We start from the raw sequence: 20,979 nt of genomic DNA, 5'->3' as shown, positions 1-20,979 counted from the left end.
ACATTGCCAGTTTGTGTAATTTTTCAGCTTTTCTCATTCGTTCCTTTATCGAAAATTTTTATCTCTAAAAAGAGACGAGGATACTATAGATATTAGATGAAGTTTCTTAGAGATGATTGGGTCTAAAGTATTACTAGGAAGAGCACTGGAAAGGATCTCAAAGGAAGAGAATATTACTCAGCAAAATCCATTAAGGCTGAAGATCCTGGGTTCAGCAAAATTAATTGGAGTGCACTATGGTTAGTTTTGGTTTGTTTTGCTTAGGTGGATGCATGAGTTTTGGGAATACACAAGTCTTAGGAATTTTTGTTTGCAATTTCACCTGTGGTCTGAAATGCTTTTTGCTTGCTAGTTTATTGTCCTAATGACTATTTATAATACAATTGATTGCTCCCCTTCCCCCTTTACTTCTTCTTTACCCAGTATATGTTTTTCTTTAGTAGTTGCATTTTTATGGTTATTTGGAAATATCCTGAGGCAGATAAATATTAGATTTGAGGTGGGAAAATCATCCCATGAGAACTATGTTTATTTTTATAAAGTATCTGACAAGCAGTGCTGGGTAGAATAAGGCAAAGCAATCACAATTCTCAGCCCTTTCTGTCCTCTTTACCTCTCACATATCTTAGTTTTAAAAACTGTAACCACTTATAAAGCTATGTCTGTGACTCATGACGTTTTGATCAGATCTCTGTGTTACTTTCTTTTTCTCCTTCTGCCTTTCTTTCTCTCTCCTTTAGAGGATTATTATACCTTTGGGGAACGTAGAGACTGAATTATTCCCTTAGGGGTTTATTTCCCCTACTAGATTTCCAGACTTCTTAAATGCTTCAGTCTCTTCTTCTTCCTGTTCCTCTGTCTGAGATTAAGAAGGAAAAAGAGAACAGTTTCCTTAAATTTGATTAATGTTTTACTCCCTTTGATGTGTTTAGACTTTACCTCTTATGTGCTAGTCTTTTCATTTCTATTTTTATTGTAGGCTTCCTTTAACAGAATGGGGATGTGTTACATGTGCCCGTCTCACAGACAGATCAGTTTTTTTCTGTCAAAAAAAAAAATCATGGGCTTCCCTGGTGGTGCAGTGGTTGAGAATCCACCTGCCAATACAGGGGACATGGGTTCGAGCCCTGGTCCGGGAATATCCCACATGCCGTGGAGCAGCTGGGCCCGTGCGCCACAACTACTGAGCCTGCGCTCTAGAGCCCGCAAGCCACAACTACTGAAGCCCATGCGCCTAGAGCCCGTGCTCCACAATAAGAGAAGCCACCACAATGAGAAGCCTGCGCATCGCAGCGAAGAGTAGCCCCTGCTCGCCACAGCTAGAGAAAAGCCCGTGCGCAGCAACGAAGACCCAATGCAGCCAAAAATAAATAAATAAATTTATTTTTTTAAAAAAATCTTGAGTAACCAGGATGGGGATTTGTAAGACAGTTAGAAGAGATCTTTTCAAGGGATGGTGGTGTGTGAAGAAGTGGTAGTGGGAGTGAAATCATTCCTCAACTCTGCTCTGCAGTTCTAACTGTAGTGGAGAGAGAATGGGGACAGACTTCATTGTAAATTCTCTCAGACTGCACTGCCAGGAAAGGCCTCTTTCATACCTCTTTTAAGTAATATAGCATATAATGTATATCTGTGTGTGTGTGTTAAAGAGACTCTTGTCAATTCTTTAAGAAATGGAGAATCATCTGTCTCTCTCCTTTAACTGCTTTCTTCAGGACGATGCCCGGCAATTATTTGTTTTAGCTGGCAGTGCGGAAGAAGGAGTCATGACTCCAGAATTAGCAGGAGTGATTAAACGGTTATGGCGAGACGGTGGGGTGCAGGCTTGCTTCAGCAGATCCAGGGAATATCAGCTCAATGATTCTGCTTCATAGTAAGTAATTTTTCTCTGTGAAATGAAAACAGAAAGTAACTTGGTGACCCTAGTGAAAGTTCAGTGCCCATTCTTAAGGAAATATTTAAGAAACAGACACTCTTAGAATTCTGTAGGATCCCTTTATAAAGATTGTTACAATTTAGGGTTATAGAGCCCTTGGTCATTTTATATGATTTGGAGAAAAATATTTCCTCTTGGAGTGTAAATGGGAGACTTGCATCATGAAAGTAGCTCCATGGTCATTTATAGTAAACAAGTGAAAGAGGAGAGAAATCTATTGCAGCTGAGTCCTGGATCTCTTCCAACTCAGTAGGTTCCCTCTGCATAAGGGCTTTCATTGATTGCCAGCTAGCAAGGGAAATTAAAATTGTGATATCCATTTTATGCATACAACTCTCTGTGGCTGGGCTGCACTATGGATTTCTCTGGTACTAGTCACCACTTATAAATCTTTTGCCAGATCACAATAGTAGACTTTGTATAGAAAGAGAATGTTGAGTCTTGGGACGAAGTTGAAGCATCTGTTTGTTAAGGAAATTCTCTAGTGTTACATGGCTTTAGAGAATTTGTATTGATAATTAATACTTCTGTTAAGCTATTACATGTTGTCCTATATTGCTTCTTTTACAATGTGTTTATTTATAAGACCTATATTCAGAATGTGTGGGTTTTTTTCTTAACGTGCTTTTGGGGGGCTTGGTAAGTTCTTGTTACTTGTATCCATCTCTGTACTAAATGAAGGCAGTTCTAAGCGTTAAGGTATTTTCTCCAATATTATATTTTCCTGCTTTTCCTATTATTCTAGCTCAAATTATTATAAAAAGAAATTAAATGATATTTGAAAAACTTAGCTTACTTTTTAAATGAAAACTTGACTTTAGAAACATTTCAGGATTCTTGCCCATCTCAATAATATTTTTCAGTTACAGATATTGGTAGTTTAAATAATTCTCCCAGTAGTCATCAAGCTAGATTGTAATTTTTTTAAACATACATTCAATAAGCTCTGAATCCTCTAACTACACCTGAAGACACATGATTTATAGAGGTTTTTTTCTCATAATTGTTGATCTGAGGTTGACTGATTCCTTAACATTAATGATGGTACTTAGTTTTATAGAAGATCATTAAAAATTCACTTATTATGGTATCACCGATTCTTAAAAAAAAAAATCTTTGGGAACCCTGAAATTGTGAAGAATTTAGTTTAGCTTTAAAGCAGTTTTTAAATTATTCCACTGAACAAATGAAGTTTCTTTGGAGGTATTTGTTTTTGGCTTAGATTAAAAAAAAAAAAACCTGTAACTTTTCTGTTTCATGAATGAAAACAGGAAATACTCATTCTTATTGAGCTAAGTAGTTCTTTTTAATTTTAGTAATTCAAACAGCATTTTCTAATGTCCTAGCAAATGTTTAAACATACACATGACCCATTAAATGTCTGAGAGCTTTTGTTTTGGTTAGGTTTTTGTACTGCGCAGTGCACAGTTGATTTAGTATTAAATTTTAGGAATCTTTATTAAGAATAGCATTTCCATGTTTGTTTGTTTTTAATTGGCTTTCACAGTTTAATTTTGGTAGAATTAAAACCACTTTTGTGTGGTGTATATAAAACCTACTTTAATTGTCCTATGCTAGGTTCATTTTTTTCTCATTATTTTCTGTGATACTGAAGATCTGATTTGTTCTGCTACTTTAGTGACAGGTTCAGAATCTGCTTTTGGCAAGGAACTAGTTTAGTCTGTTGACTTGCTGTGCACATGGTTGACTTCACTAAGTAAAAATAAATGTGTATTTTACTTACTTAGTTACCTAAATGATTTGGATAGAATATCCCAAACCAACTACATTCCAACTCAGCAAGATGTTTTGCGGACAAGAGTGAAGACCACAGGCATTGTGGAAACACATTTCACTTTCAAAGACCTGTACTTCAAGTAAGTCATTAGCCTTTTTCTAGATATGCCAAACACAAATATCTTTCCTTTATTTAGTATCTCTTAATCAGGTAAAATTTCTGTAGGCAATATTCTTTGATTTAGAAACATAATTATATTCATCAGCCAGTATTTGACTGTTTAAACTGAATGGGGGCCCAAACATTTCTTCTTTCTCCAAATAGCATCAAGTATATTTTCCATTTGGAGGAACTTAAATTCAAAATTAAATTGTAACTTACGTATCAATAAAAGTAATACTATGGTTACCAATTTATTTTATTTTTAATTGTATTCTTTTCAGCTGCTTTTTTATTGGAATCGCCAAAACATGTATTGAATGTTTGTTGTTTAGAAGGGTAACAACAATACTAAAAGGATAGAAAGCTAGTGTTTTGGTTTAGTTTATGTGGCTTTGTTCTGGCATTTTGATATTAAAATAGAAATGCTTTTCTCACCAGTGTCAATCCTTTCTTACTGGATTGCACTTCTCTCTCAGTTTACTGGAATGAAGCTAATATTGTCATGGCCTTTGACCGATTTGTGCAGAGTATCATGCACAACTTAGTTCTTAATACAGTACAGAATGGAATATTGATCTAGGGATAGAGGTATTTTGTGGAAGTATGATATAATATAAACAATTATTGTTTTAGAGAGAGAAGATTCTAGTATTCTAATACAGAGGATTTTCTCATCAGCACTAGTAATTCTAGAATACGCTTCAGCTTGTCTCTGTGTTAATGGTCTTTTGTAAATAATAGAACTGTCTTTTTGGTTCTTGTTTTCTGCTTTTATGACCTTTGAGATTAGGAGTAAACTTTCCCCCTTCAGTATATGATGTCCTTTTTAGCTACTTCATTATGCTTGTATGTAGAATGTGATATTCAGCATTGTTGCATGCAAATGTAACTTCTAGTTCAGATTCTCTCAATTTTCTTTTCTCTGAAAAAAATTGCTTCATAGGTTTTGCAAAACCCACACAGAGTTTAGGTATTACTACATACTAGTTGAGGTCTTGAAATCTTAATACACTGAAACAGATTTGAAACCTGGTGCAGGAAAATAGCAGTTCAGCTGAATATTTTTAGAATAGAAGAGCTGCTTATCGTAGTACTGATGAATTTATTTAACAAGAATAGCAGAGTCTCCATGCATTATCACCCATGAAACCGTAGGAGTGAGATATCTCTTGGTGTGCTATAAGATTAGTAATCCATTCATAATTATATGTCATGACCTTTATTTATTTAGTATGGGAAACTTTTGTTGATGTCATAGACTGATCTTTAGTTAGGTGATTCCTATTGGTCATTTTATGTCAGGATCAATAGCCAGATATAATTAAGGTGCTGCACCCACTTTATTGTTGGCATGTAGATATCTTGTTATGAAGTACTATCACTTCTTCCTTTTCCTCTTCTCTCTAGGCAAAACCACTATCCATTTATTCAAACATTTATTGAGCATCTACTATATGCAAGGCATTGTGTAATTGCTTACTTGCCTCTCAGTTATGAGGTAATGTCTATAAAATGTTGATCTGTTAGTGAATGATACTGTAAATGTTAATATGTGCGAAAAGCCCACTTTGGGAACTTCATAGTGTTCTGCCAGTTTTACGGACTTTATAGAAAGAAATGGTGGAGCAAATTCAAATTATTGGTGTACCAGTGTGTGTCTGCTCTTGAAAGGTCCATGGTGAAATATGTGATGTTAGCTTTCTTAAAGCCTATCATATGACCTTGTATTAGAGCCAACTTGTGATTGCCTCATTCCAGGTGTCAGGACTAAAGGTTGAAAAGAACTGGGGAAGATCAAAAGACCAAAAGAAAAAGTTGGGTCATGAAGAGATGAGATGACTGTTCTCTTTCAAACATACATTGAGAAATTACTCAACTGTGTCTTATCTCTCTCAATCTCTAGGGGGAAAATTCTCTGGAAATAGATCCCTAGTCACTGTAGATCTGACATACTGAACCAGCTTGGCAGAGTTTAACCCTGAAACATTTTATCATTGTCACCAAACATATATCTTAAGAGTAGCTAACCATTTGTATGCATACCTCCTCAGACCCTAGTACCAGTTAAAAAACAAAGCCGTGCAGGTCCTCCTTTTACTATAGGTGGTAGATGAGGACACTGCTGACAGTAGTTCAGCAGTTGACTCAGGATATCAAGTAAGCACCCCAGAAGGGAGTAGTGGTCTAAAACTAATCTGAAGTGGAACATAAAATGTGTGAACTGTTGAGGCTTTGTTATTTTTAATTAGGTTAAATAAGACTTGGAGTTGGGAAATATTGGTTAAATTTTGTGTTTAGATATTAGGTTCTTAGAGTCCTACCATAAAATATAATTTACTTTTTTCTGTAATTAATCTCTAAAATGTTTTCCTTAAAGAAAAATGTATCTCAATTATACCTCAATTTTAAAAAAAAAAGAAACAAACAAACAAAAAGTAAGGAAAACAAAGTTTTGAATTAGTAGAGTTATGGAAGCAGAATGCAAGTTGGGGATTTATTGTTCTTTTTTTTAGCTAGAGAGATAAACCATTTTGAGAGGTAGAGTAGTGTTGTGGGTACCAGGTTGGGTGCTGGAGTTAGAGTTCCAGTCCTCATTTGTTAGTAGTGTTTCCTTGGGCAAATTATTTAACATATCTGTGCCTCAACTTCTTCATCTGTAAAATGGGGATAATAATAGTACTGTCAGGAGTGTTATGAGGGTTAAATTAGTTAATGTACTTTAAGATGTTTAGTGTCTGGTAAATGTTAGTTATTATTGTTACTATCTTAAGTTGTATTGTTCAGCTCTTCATTTTTCCTGTCTTTTTTCCCTCCTTCCTTTAATCCATTTCAGTGCTTACTCTGCTGACTTTTGGCACGTCTGACACAAGCTTTGATAGTGAAGAGGCTCAACTGTTTATCTAAAATGAGAATTTTAATTGTTCCTAAATTTTATTTTCTCATATTGTTCTCTTTTACATTTAACCACAGATAATTATTTTGACTACATTTTATCTGCTCCTTGTTTGTCTTTTCTATTATAAATGGGGTTTTGAATATGCAATAGTGAGAAGTTCCCTAACCAGTTCAGTTTAGGGAGATGTGTGTGTGCGTGACCTTGCTGAAATTGTGCTTTCTTTCCCCTTACTCAGGATGTTTGATGTAGGTGGCCAAAGATCAGAACGAAAAAAGTGGATTCACTGTTTTGAGGGAGTGACAGCAATTATCTTCTGCGTGGCCCTCAGTGATTATGACCTCGTTCTGGCTGAGGATGAGGAGATGGTATGTTGGAGGTTCTGGTAAATAAAAGGCCTGTCTAATGCAGGCAGGAAACGGAAAATAACTCTTAGGAAGACTTTGTGCATCCATTTACTCATTGAACCAAAACATAAAATCCTTAATTTTTCTCCTTGTCAGTGTGATTAGAGTTTTCAGAATATTGATCCATGCCCTCTTAAACTTAGGAGATATGACAGCACATTGAGTATGTGGGCAGGATTAAGTCCTCTTGTTAGCCAGTCCTTATTCCCACCTCTCAACCTCTAAGAATTATAAAAACGAGGACTGACTCAGCTTTTGTGTTATCAGTGTCTGACTTCTTTTCATGATTGCCCGTCAGCGCTTTTAAAACTTCTTGGTCTGGGACTTCCCTGGCGGTCCAGTGGTTAGGACTCTGTGCTTCCACTGCTGGGGGCATAGGTTCGATCCCTGGTCGGGGAACCAAGATCCTGCATGCCTTGTAGCACGCCCAAAAAAAAAAAAAAACCTTTTTGGTCTGTTGTTCATTAACAGTTAATCTACTTTTACTTTTTTGCTACTGACCTATCATCCTTTGTTTCTTTTTTAGAACCGAATGCATGAAAGCATGAAACTGTTTGACAGCATTTGTAACAACAAATGGTTTACAGACACTTCGATCATTCTGTTCCTCAACAAGAAAGATCTTTTTGAGGAAAAAATAAAGAGGAGTCCATTAACTATCTGTTATCCAGAATACACAGGTGAGGGATCATGAAAGATTTTGTTGGAGGTATACATCCTGAATCAAAACTTTAGTGACCTTCCTACAGCTGTCTTTTGTTTTGAACATTGTGTGTATCTCCTTATGGAGAGTGTTCACTGGTAGTGGTATCAACATTAAGCATGTGATTAAGACCCCTTAAGTCTAAAGTGCTATTCCAGACATAATCGAGTTTACTGTGTTTATTTTATATTTCTGTCGTCCTCATTTTCTGAGGCAAATAAAGAATGATAAAAATCAAAATTTGGTGTAAATATATTCACAAAATACAAGATTAAGGTGCAGTTATTACACTCAGGAAACTGACATTAGTTGTAGAAAGAGAGAGACACACTTGAAGAATTTCATTTTAGTGTAAAATGTTCATTAATAGAAGAGCAGAAGAAGGGGTTACCTCAATGGGATCAGTGTAGTCTTTTTCTAGAGGAAATGACACTTGGAGTGAGATAGTAAGAGGATGAACTATAAATCATCAGGCAGACGGGGGAATAAAAACATTTTAGGAAGAGGAAACAGCATATATGAAAATATGGAGTTAAAAATGACATGATCTGTTCTGAAACCTAGGAGGAATTTGGTATTGCTGCAGCTTAAAGTGGTGGGGAAGAGTGGTTGGAGAAGTGGGCAAGGATGCTCGTGGAGGGCATTGTATCCCATGCTGAGACAGTGGGGAGCTATTGAAGGATATTCATTGGGGTACATGATGTAGTAGAAACTGATTTAGAAAGATTATGTGATAGATGGCAATAAAGAGAGATAGTAGGGGAGTTGAATTAGTGAGGACTCTCTTAGGATGCAAATAGAAACTTTTGATGAAGATACAGGGATATATCATAGAAGTCAAGGGCAAGAATGCAGACAGTTCTCAAGAATGCAGTTAGAACTAGGAACCCTGCAAGCACTGTCAAGAACCCTGGGGGCACTTCTTTCTGCATGTCTTTTCTCTCTTCTCTGTGTCTCTCTATTCTTCTCTCTTTCCTTACCAACTTTCTCTGCTGCTCAGTTTATGTGATAAAAGATGGCCCTGCCACAGTTTCTATATCTCCTCCATTTAAAAGACCAGGCTAGACTGGGATTGTTTGGCCCAAGATTCAAATTCCTAAAAGAGAGAGATTCTGACCAGGGTTAAGTCAGGCAGAAACCCTTAGTTCAATCAGATGAGGTTAGGGACACAAACATGAGTGCCAGGGCTCTATCACTATGACCTTTAGATCAGAATTGAGTATTTCTAGGAAAGGGGACCTCTTGTTAGCTGAGCAGACACTGTAAATGCTTTATATAGTAAGGTGAAAGGGTGTAGCTAGGGTAAGGAAGTGGGACGAGTCAAAGGTACTCTCAGAGTTCTGTCTTAATTGGGTGCCGGTACTGTGATCTGAATTCATATTTAGGAATGTTGGTTTTGAAGTATCTACAGAACATCCTGATGGAGATATCTAACAGATAGTTATATATGTGGCCTTGGAGCTTGGGGAGAGGTTACAGGTTAGTAACAGATATTGATTTGGGATCATGTGTAAATACAACATGGAAATGGATGAGATGACCTAGAGTGATGATATAGAATGAGGAGAGAAAAGAATAGAATGAGAGCGAATACCAGCCTCTATTGGCAGGAGAAAAAGAAAGGTTTATATAGGATACAAAGAGAAGAATCTGGAAAGCCAAAGTATTAAAAACTAAGAGGAGAGTTTAAATAGTGAGGAGTGGTCAACAATGTCATATGCAGGTAAGTAAATACATTTTGAAAAAATGGCCTCTGGAGTTAGCAGTCAGGAGATCATTGACTGTTATGGAGAGCATTATCAGTGGAATGATGAGAGTAGAGCCAGGACCAGTGAGTTACTGAGTGGGAAGTGAAGAAATGAAGACAAGTGTAGCCTCTTCTTGAGCAGCTTAGATTACAGGGGAAGGAGAGATCTTTAAATGTTTATGGGCTTAGAGGTAAGATCCTACAGCAAAAGAGAAGTTACAAAAAGTGGATGTAATTGATGGAGCAAGATTTGTAAGCAGGTGAGAAAAGAAGGAATCAAAAGTCTAGGTAGGATGAATGGATAAACAAATTGGTATATCTGTACAATGGAGTATTATTTAGCTATAAAAAGGAACAAAGTACTGATAATGCCACAACTTTGATGAACCCTATAAACTTTATACTAAATGGAAGAAGTCAAACAGAATGGGTCACATTTGTGTGTTTCCTTTTATATGATATATCCCAAATAGGCAAATCCATAGAGACAGAAAGCAGATTGGTTGTTGGTTATTAGGAAATTGGCACAAGGGGAATGAGGAATGATTACTTAATGGGAATGGGGTGTTTTTCTGGGGTGGTGGAAAAGTTTGAAACTAGAGAGAGGTGGTGATTGTATAACATGTGACTGCACTAAATGCCACTGTATTGTAAACTTATTGCATGTTATGTGAATTTCACTTCAACTTAAAAAAAAAAAAAGTATAGATAGAGCGGTTGAATTTTGAATCAAAAGGAAGACATCTCTAAGACCAAAGGTACAAATAAGTGCAGCTATAGATAACTTTTTAAGTGAGGTGGTGGGCTAAGCAGTTGAGATGTAGTTTAAAGCCCCGTGGCCTCTGTTTTCTTAGGGAATTTGGAAATGTCTGTCATCTGTTCAGAGGGAGGAGGGAGGTGAGAGTTGGGTAAGTTGATGGAAAGTATCCAAGTTTTAGAATGGGAGAACAATATTACTTAAGACAAGTAAAGGATTGACATTAGTGTTTCAGCTGGGAATCTTCACACATAGCAAAGAGTCCTCAATATCATGTCCATTTTTGGGTGGTGGCGGGTAGGGTGAACTTCCAAGCCTATCTTCCATTGACTTCATTCTTCTTAAGGATTCTCACAGTCCTGATTTCCCAAGTATCAATATCTGTTCCTACCAGACAAAAATCTGGTGTTACGTGTTTCAAACATCTGTCTCCTTTAATTTACAGAGGTTCTGCACATCTCAGTAAATCTATTTCAAGCACCTACCAAGCTGTCTTCCTTCCATTCTTTAAATAGTCTGTTTAAATAATAGTCATTTCTTTCTTAAGCTTTTCTTTTTTAGTCATCTTTATATACTTATTTGTTGATATATTTTTGTCATGCTTAATGTCACTGAAAATAGCCCCTAGTTCACAGGAATAACTGTGTATGCTGTCTTTGTTGAGTTTCCCTGGCTCTGCAGACAGTTTCTAAGGCTATTCTAAAGATTCACAAGTAGACAAGATTGTGTAGGAAGCAGGCAATTAAGAGTGTTAATTACCAATGTTGTTGAAATAGGGTTTAACTTTCAGGTCCCCCTCTTTGAAGAAATTACAGATTTATTGAGGTATAATTCATATACCATAAAATTCACCATTTAAACGTATATAGTTCAGGCCCCTTTCCCTTTTGCATCTACTGGTTTACCTTTGGTTATTTAAACTATTGCCCTAAGGCTCTGAGGCTAAGCTCCGTTAAAACTGGAATGATTTTGAAAAGAAGCATGACTTCCCCTTTTGAATTGTTTATTTCAGCATCACTCCAAGGAGCACAAGCTCTGTGACCTTTTAAACAGTTATGTTCTTCTAGAAATGCATCTTCCTACTTCCCTAGTTTCCTTTTATGCTTTCTAGATTTTTTAGCTAAAAAGTCTAAATAAAAGGGAAAGAAACTTAAGGTTTTGTTTTCTTGGATCTTTGTGATAATTTTATTTTTCTTATAATGAGATTCTGCACTCAAGAAACATGTAATGATTATAGAAAAATAGAGATCTGTTTATTTCAATTGTGTTATATTTCCTCTCTCCATAAGTAAATTGTGATGGCCTGACTTAGTTGAGTCCAAGCAGCTGTTTTAATTTGAACTGAGAATATTGGGTGTCTGCCTCAGGTTCCAATACATATGAAGAAGCAGCTGCTTACATTCAGTGCCAGTTTGAAGATCTGAACAGAAGAAAAGATACCAAGGAGATCTATACCCACTTCACCTGTGCCACGGACACCAAGAATGTGCAGTTTGTTTTTGATGCTGTTACAGATGTCATCATTAAAAACAACTTAAAGGAATGTGGACTTTATTGAAGAGTGTGGATGTTAAATAAAAGGTAAAACTTTGAACAGTTTAATTATAGTGCTGTAGTGATGTCTCTTGACTTTGTAAACTTTTTCTAATTACAAATGTTCTTCTTTCGTAGTTATTACAGTGTGGAGTGTTGAGACCAGACTTCTTTTGCTGTCTCATTGGGCAGCTGCAAGCATGAACGGGACCAGGGAATGGCAGCGGCATGCAGAATCTTAGTACTCTTTAGCACAATCTTCTGTATTAGGGAACTCTTAATTGACATGAGATGCTAAAGTCAGACATTGGAATTGGAACAACTGTAAAGTATGATTTGATCATCAAGACATCACTTGGATTTCACAATCTCAAATGTTTAGGGAAGATGTGAAGTTGAGGTGCTGCATTCCAGAACTTCAATATGTAGCTTACTCTTTTTTTTTTCCTTCTTGACAAACCACCAGTAGTTCATTTTTTAAGTTGTTTTTTGTTGTTGTTGTTGTTTTTTTATCAAGGGAAGAATAACGTCACTAAATTTTATTTCTTTGTGAAAGAATCTTTATTAAAACACAAACAGTCTTAACTATGCACATGATGTGACCAGATCATCTTGAAAATTTTCCTCTTAGTAGGAACTCTTTGTTTTTAACTCTTGGTATGGTCAGAATATAATATTTCCATAATTACTTAATTCTTTACAATTATTGGGGCTCTAATTATAGCTTTTTTGGATGAAATTTATGTTACTATCCTGTTCAAAATACCATTATGGTTTCTAAACGGTAATTACATTGAAGAATTCTGTAGTAAGATTCCAGCTCTTCTTTTAAGCTCGTGGTTGAAGGTTAACCTGGTTTATGCTGATCACCAAATTACTAGATAAATGCTGATGTAGTATGATGAAGTCAGCTTCTTGGATACAGACGCACCCAGGGCAGCTGCCAGTTAGAAATGCAAATTGCTAAATTCGAAACAGAACCAGTGACTTTGCTGCTACACATCTGCTAAATTGACCACTTTAATTCTTGCTTGTCCGTCTCAGTCATAGGGAGTTCTGTAAAAGATGCCCCTTGTTTTCCATCTTCCATTGGCTTTTTCTGTTGGGAAACATCTAAAGTGTATTAACAGTGCATGCCTTTACTTTGTAAACGTGGTGCCAAATCCCTGTTTGCCATTGTTTTTATTGTAGCAATGTTCATTGTAGTAATCCTTAGTCAGTACCTTCTTTTGCTGAAACTATTGATTTGGGGACTTATTTTCCACTTTGTTGTGTGTACAGATTTTAATCTGTTATAGTTGGCAGCAGTATTAAAATGGTGAGTAAAGAGTCCAGGTTTGTTCCTGTTTGTAACTAGTCCTTTCTGGAAGTATTTTCTTCTGTTGTTTTTTGCCCCTGCTGTGTGCTTAGGCCTTTGTCTGAGAATGGGTTTAGGTAGAAGGATTCCCTGAAGGTGTTCGTCTTTTGGTGTAATAGTATTGTTGAATCTTGGCCTGACTGAGCGTGTTATGTCATATCTGTGTTAGTGATATGCAGTCAAAACTCATTTTCCAGATTTACATTTTGGTTGTGTGGAGAGCTCTATTCACCTCAGCCTGCAGGTCCTTTTGTACAATGTACAGCAAATGTCATTAAATATTGAATGGTCCATTAGGGGAAGGCAAATGAAGAGAATGCATTTTGAGCATTCCAAATCAGTAGTTTGAGCAGTGCCTTTTGGGGTCCGATCTTTTTGGATTGGATTCTATTTCATCTTTTGATGTGACCTTTCACTAGTTTAAAAAAAAATGGTTGGTGGTCATCAAAGCTGGTTCAGAAAGCAAGCCACAGCACTTCAGTGCCTTTATTGGTAGTTTTTTTTTTTTCTTTCTTGGGAAAAATATAACTATACAGATGGTATAACCATATTATCTAACAGTTTTTTTTTTTTTAGGATTGGCAAAACTGGATCTAAAAGAAAGAAAATTATCAGCTTCAATTGGTGATTGACTTATGCCCACAATGTAAATAGGGATAGTTCTTGTTCATTTTGAATATATCTTTTCCTTATTGTATTCTGTGATATAGGATCATCTGGAAATGAGAACTGGTAGAATGTTGGTTTAACTGTAGTCTTTCTATAGTCTGGGCTAATGGGATGGTGTTGATAACACAAAATGAGGGATAATCCAAAAAAATTAACACTTTGAAATGCATTTTGTATTTTCATTTGAATACGTCTGTCTGATATGTTAATTTTTTAGCCCTTCTGTTAATGAAAAACAGTAGTTCTCCACATTTTTGCCTCTACACCATTTACATTTGTCCTGTGTTTACATGAGGATCACCTCCAACCCCCCTATGCCAAATAATTTATCAAAATGCACATTCCTTAAGGACACAGGGACACAGTTTCAGTCAGTGGTTTTCAAATATGCCTTAAGTCAAAATCACCTGGATCCATCTCAGAGATTGACTCTTGGCTGGTGGGCTGGCATTCTGTAATTTTAAAAAGGTGATTCTGATCATCAGCCTTACAAATCACTATTGTATCAATATTCTGAATTAAAAGGTCTTTTCTTACAGCAGAGCCAGAATGTGGGAATGAAACCTCATATCTATGAGCCTGGAGAAAAAGGACTGATGTTTGTAATCAAAGAAGTGAAAAATTGCCGGTGTCTTTTTGGTGGAGAATAATGGAGATTTGTGATGGATCATGTTTCAGAATTTAGGTGCCCAGTCTTTAGACCATGTAAGAAATCAGCACATCTAAGAAAATTAAATTTTAACAAATAAAGAACAGTAAACAGACACTAGCAGGAAGGACTGTAACAGTACCTTTATTTTGTTGACAGTCACATCTTCTCCACCTGATTAAAACCCTGGGCTGTAGAATTGCCATCCATTAGGCTCTATGTAAAGAGGAAGTATTCTGCTCCTTAATGGCCAGTCTTCCCTAACCTTATAATTTCAGCCTTGCAGCAGATTTCACCTCCTGGCATGAAAATTCCAAGAATTTTTACAGTTATTCATAAGTGGATCTTGAAATGTCATTTTCACCTTGGACAGTTTGAATTCTAAACCTCTAGTTCAGTGTATCATACTGATGGGTTGTTATTTTTCACAAGGTGCTGCATTCTAAGAATAGATGGACCAAATTTTTAAAAGCTGTTTTCTTCCCTTGTTTATTTTTTATTCTCTTATGTATTATATTTGTGTTTTATTATATGTACATTATAGAGTGTTTAGGAATAACTGCTGGTTCTTCTAATTTATTTGCCCACCTGTTATTCTTATATCCTGGCCACTGTTCTCTGATTTGTAGCTGTGACTTTCTTTGGACATTGCTTGCCTGACCTGACTAGTTACTTTTTATATTTATCCATTTGCTTAGCATAGTTCTGGAGTTTCCTGTTGCAGAGCTCCTTGCTGTATTGGCAGTTACATATAAGGGAAAGTTAGTGTCTCATCCAATTAAAAACCTGTTTTTGATTTTTTTTCCCTTCTAGATGTTCAAAAAACAACAGCCCTCTACTCACTGATAATTACCTGTGAAATCTTTCATATGTGATACTGACTTTTAAGAACAAAATTATCTCAGTTTCCAAGTACTGCCAGGTAATTTTTGTGTTCCAGTTTAGACTTCAAAGTACAAATCAGAGATCTGACCTGGACCAGCCACAGCTCTCCGTATAACTTTATGGCCACCGAACACAAGAGAAAACCAGGCTGCTTAGAGGCCTGGAACTGAAAGTTGCTCTTACTATGAACTATCAGAAAGTAAAAGATTTAAGTGAGGCGTACTGGAGAACTAACTTCCAGGATGGTCAAGATCCTTGTTCCTTTACCTTTGTTTAGGTTTTAAATCCCCATTCCCACCCCCCAGTTTTCTCATAACCTTTTATGAGTTACTTCTGCTGAGGAAAGCATATTTCAGAACAAATCAGGGCAGGATGGTTATTTTCTGATACTATGTCAGGCCTATACCTGGCTTTACTCAGGTCTCTCAGGAATAAGAGATAATATGGAATATTATGCAGCAGTAGATACCTGAGGTGCAAGATTAACATACAGATTCTCTGGCTAAGCTCTACTCAATTAAAATGTCTGAGCCAGGTCCTGGGAATATGTATTTTTAAAATAAATTCCTCAGGTGGTTCTGATGCAGCTAACCTGGGCCAGTATTTGGGGACAACTGAATAGACCTTATATTAAAGATCAACCCAAATAGTAGACAACCTCAAAATCACTAGTGAATGACTAAGTTATTTTTTATTTGCCATTAAGTATAAAGCACCTACATGACTTAAAGTGCCTTTCACCCAAAAAATTAGTATGAGGACTGTTTGGTCAAAGAACATTCCTACATTTTAGATAGAGTATTTAGTTTTTATATAAAATTAAGCAAAACAAGAAACTTGGGGTTTCCAAACTTTTCTTTTGTTTATTTCACTCCATTTATTTATTCAGTGAAAATTGAAAGATATACCAAAGTAAAGATAAAATCCTATGACAAAGATAACTATGTGTAATAACATGAATATTCATTTACAGTTGGTAGATAAAAGAGCAAAGCTAGCTATAGAATGAAAGTCTTCTTGAGAGGGTTTGGGAAGGGGGTAGGTAAGGGGAATGATTGAGGAGTCAAATATAATATAAAATCTTTGTATGCCCAGTGGTATATGTTCTCCCTTCCTGAAATCTAGTGGGAATCAACATGATAGTAGAAATAATCAAATATTAGTAAACATACTTCTGGGATACACCATCTCAGTGTGTTAGCGTTCACTAAGCTGTGAGATCTTTGACAGCTGGCATATTAAGTTCTGTACAACCTGGTTTATCCTGTCTTCTTACCCTCCACCCCCACCCGCCGGCCATATTCCTTTGAGTTATCCAAACATTTTTACCGAGAGGCTTGTTTATATGTAAGAGAAAATCTCAGTAGACATAACAAATCATAAGAAATTACCTGTTTTTTCTTGCTTATGTAAGATGAAGGTCCTCAGACTCTTATGAAGTTGGAGAGTTGCTTGATGTGCTGGGTTCTGGTCTTTTCCCTGCTTCCAGCTAGCTATGAAATCTTTCAGTCTTATATCCCTCATCTAAAGACAGACTAAATTATTTCTTCTAGCTGTGATATTCTATGGTTCTGATCAAATAGAAATAACACATTTAAAAGTGTTTTGTAAATATTCTTTATGATACTCAAGATTGTACTCCACTGCAAAAAAGGTAACCTAAGACAATACCAACAAATGTATTCATTGTAGCTGGTTGTCTTTTCTCAGCATCACTTTTCCCATATTCATTTCGAAAACCTGAAATGAAGTTCAGCTACAAATTACCCTGTATTTTGCGAAGCAGGGTGAAAAGGTCTTTGTCTTGCATTTAAATCCAGTTCTTTATTTTCTATTCAAACTGGTGCTTACTTTTCCATGACCAAAGGAAAGAAAAGTTCCTGCAGTCTGCAGTTTATCTGTTTGACCTCACAGAGATGTCTTCACGTGTTTACCTAGCAGGATCACCAGAGGCTCTGGCACACTTTCAGTCCCTGGCCCAACATTGAAGTCCTGCTGGAATCTGTGCTCCGGGGGCTGTGCCGGGTAGAGAGGGAAGTGGGAGGTAAGAGCTCTTCACCCTTCACCACCTTCTCCACCCAGCATGGCCGGCACACTTTGGTCTACGGCACATCTCCAAGTATAGAGTGGTTTTTGAATGCTGTTATTTTTCACCTTGGGGATGGGGCCACCCAGATTTGGACTATTTGGGGTACGTGATTTTTTGTATCAGAGTAAGAACTGTTACAAGTAAATGTGTCTTTTATAGTTATACTGAATTTTTAGACTGAATTTTTGTGCTGCTTTTATTCCTCCTTTAATTGACAGAAACATAAAAGCACATTTCCAATTATATTTTTTCCATTTTTTTTATTGTGTTAAAATATACATAACATAAAATTTGCCATTTTAATTATTTTTAAGTGTATAGTTCAGTAGTACTAAGTACATTCACATCATTATACAACATCACCACCATTCATCTCCAGAACTTTTCTCATCTTCCCAAACTGAAACCATACCTATTAAATAATAATTCCCCATTTGCATTCTACTTTCTGTCTTTATAAATTTGACTACTTTAGGTATTTCATATAAGTGGAATCATACTGTATTTGTCCTTTTGAGTCAATCATATTTTTATAAGAAAAAAAAAGCAACTGTCATCAGATTTATATGAAATGGAATTTAATTTACATTTGGCTTACTTTCATCAATGTCTAATCATGCAATGCAAGGGAAGTGTGTTACAGTCTCTGCCCTCTAAGTATAAGAACAGAAAATTATACCTTCAACAAACAAAGCTATTTATACTTTTACTGTTTTATGCTAATTTCACATTCCATTTTGAGACCAATTTGTATTTAGTGTGGAGATGATTTTGTTAAATATCTATGATTTAGAGATGGCATAGTTTAAAAATAACCAAGGATTTGTTTGGGAATAGAAGGAGCTTAGGAGAATGAGAAAATTGACTTTGACGTTATAGTGTATGGTGGGCTGTTGGTATCATGGTGCATATAGAAAGACCACTGGCTTTGGATTCAGAACACCTGTTTTGGAGTTCTAGTTCTGCTACTTCCTAGCAGTGTGATCTTGATGAAGACTCTCCACCTCCCTTGGCCTCAGTTTCTTATCAATAAATTGCTAGTGGACCTAGAATATTTTAAGTTTCTTCTAGCTTTATCGTTTTAAGAATTAAGATTGCAGTACGTGAAAATAGGGTTGAGTATTAGTTTCTGACCTATCTTGTTACAAAAAACAATTTCTGATGATATAAAATTCAACAGTATAGTTTAAATTTAAAATGAAGCAAAAGAAGACAGATATAGACAGCAGAGTGAGTATGTGGCATAATTTTGGTTTTAAGCTTTCTAACAGCTGTTTTATGCAAAGAGAACTTTTCATGCACACAATCAAAATGTCCATGAGATAAAAATAAGCCAGTTGGGAGGAGAAGTACCAGTGGAGTTGTCTCTAATAGTATGAGGTTTGGGAACCATCTCTGGGCCTGACAAACAGTGGAGCTGCGGTAAGGATTAATGCCTTTTTTGGAAGCTTATCCAGAACATTTGAAGTCCTCTTACCTTTACTCAGAGAACATCCCGGTGTTGGCTAAGAGCTTTGGGAAGTTGTTTTGACTTTGTTCTAAGGAACAAGAGAATGGATGACCAAGGCCCCCTGTTTTTATTCTGTGTAGGCTCACCAGAAGAGTTTTAGCTTGAAAATATAATAAGATGAATAACCAGATCCTAACTTCAGTAAAGCAGCTATAGAAGTGTTGCTTTTAAGTACTGCTACTTCCCCATCCAGCCTCCAAGGTAATCTTTTTGCAAAGTGCATATAGGGTGGCTTGTGTGAATTTGTTTATAAACCAGTTAAAAGTTGGGATGTCTACCAGAGCAAAAGAAAACTAAAATACAACCGTGTTTTATTCTGCTAGAGATTGTTCTACCAGAAGACCTGTCCCACTGGCTTTGTTTTTATGCTAGTACTGTAGGGCAGGTTCTATATGAACATTAATAACCGAGGAGCCTGGGTTGGGCGTTTAGAGTTTGGCCCATAACCAATTCCTGCCTAGAGTCAAAGATCAAGGAAAAGTTAATAAAAGAAGCAAATAATCTGGCATGATTTGGGGGTAGGTGGGGCTACCCTACTTGAAGGTAGAATAAATGGGAAAAGTTACATCTGGGCCCTGAATAGATAAGATCATAGCTATAGCAAAGATTCTTAACCTGGGGCTTCAGAACTCCAAAGATCAAACTGGGTTCAGTATGTTGGTTTCCTTCGTAATTCTCTGAATTTTATTTTATGCATTTTTAAATACTCTGAGAAGAGGTCCATAGGTTTCATCAGACTGCCAGAGGGATCTATGATACCAAAAAAAAAAAAGACTCAGAGCCCCTATATGTTGAGTTAAAGCAAAGAGGTTAGTGATTGTTGGAGCGTGCCCTTTAGTATAGTCCCTGAACAGTGCTTGGGTGCAAGAAGTCTTACCCAGATTTTTTTCTTCGGTTTAAGTTTTTTAATCGGCAGTAGGCAGAGTAGTTTTCCTTATTTTTCTGGTAATTTTCCCAAGTTGGTTTCTCTTCGAGGAATCAGAAAGACTATTAAATGAATCCAATTTTAACAGCTGCAAATGTATTCTTCAGTGTATTTCAAGCTCATATGGCTCTCTAGTATCAATATTGCTAGTAGTAGCCTAAGTGTGAATGTGTGTTTTTGGCAAGGAGCAGATATTCATTTTAATTGACACTTTCTTTTATATACTAAATCTTGGATGCCCAGAGCTTTCCTCACTAGTAGTTGTAAATGCTAAATCTGTACTTGACTTCACCACCTCCTGTCAAGATAAATACAAGCTTTGTTTCCCCCCAAAGGAGTTCAGGGAATAATTTAATTGTTGGCCTGTTTGGGGAGATGTTGTTTTCAGCCAGGCATCCCATGGACCCAACTGCAAAGATTTTCAGTGCCTAAAGCAAAATCAGCTGCCATTTTTGTTCTCCTGAAACTAGTGGTTGAAACAAGGATTTTAGGATTGCTCACTTATTCTAAATTCTCTGATACAGAAGTGGCAGCAATAAAATCATTAATACTCCAAGTAGGAGTGTGTTCTGTCCTCCAGGTTTATTCAGAAAGTGTCTTGTGTAGCTGATAAAGTTACTTACAGGGTAAGTATCCCTGTACTTGCAGAGATATAGGGAACACGGTCTTTTTGGCAGTTTGGGAGCAGAGGGATAATCTGTGCTTAATAAAAATCATTTTTGGGAATTCCCTGGAGGTCCAGTGGTTAGGACTCTGCGCTTTCACTGCCGAGGGCCCAAGTTCAATCCCTGGTCGGGGAACTAAGATCCTGCAAACAGTGTGAGCGGCCAAAAAAAAAAAAAAAAACCTTTCTGGATGTGTACCTTAGAAACTAAGAAACTCACATCTTCTATCTGGTGATTCAGGTCTCTGAGCTAAGGCACATACATAAAGGTCTGTTAGTAAAAAGGGGTGGTAAGTTTAGTGAGGTTCTGTTTTTAATTAGTTTTTTTGCAGACTGCAGGGAAGGTTTGCTCTTT

General features: G+C 36.5%; 1 protein-coding gene across 1 annotated transcript in view; it reads left to right on the top strand.

The window, feature by feature from the left end:
* GNAI3 (G protein subunit alpha i3) overlaps positions 1-13,206 on the top strand; it is a 36,773-nt gene extending 23,567 nt beyond the window's left edge. The window contains exons 4-9 of the mRNA XM_082431910.1: positions 1,716-1,873; positions 3,685-3,813; positions 6,968-7,097; positions 7,663-7,816; positions 11,711-11,924; positions 12,015-13,206. Of these exons, the coding sequence (XP_082288036.1) occupies positions 1,716-1,873; positions 3,685-3,813; positions 6,968-7,097; positions 7,663-7,816; positions 11,711-11,901 (762 nt within the window). The 3' untranslated portion in view covers positions 11,902-11,924; positions 12,015-13,206. The remainder of the gene's footprint in view (positions 1-1,715; positions 1,874-3,684; positions 3,814-6,967; positions 7,098-7,662; positions 7,817-11,710; positions 11,925-12,014) is intronic.
* Positions 13,207-20,979: the final 7,773 nt, after the last annotated feature.

The sequence above is a fragment of the Balaenoptera physalus genome (genome assembly GCF_965194825.1).
Source record: "Balaenoptera physalus genome assembly, chromosome: 1".
NCBI lineage: Eukaryota > Metazoa > Chordata > Mammalia > Artiodactyla > Balaenopteridae > Balaenoptera > Balaenoptera physalus.
The sequence above is the reverse complement of the archived record's forward strand: the minus strand, read 5'-3'. Positions and strand labels throughout refer to the sequence as shown.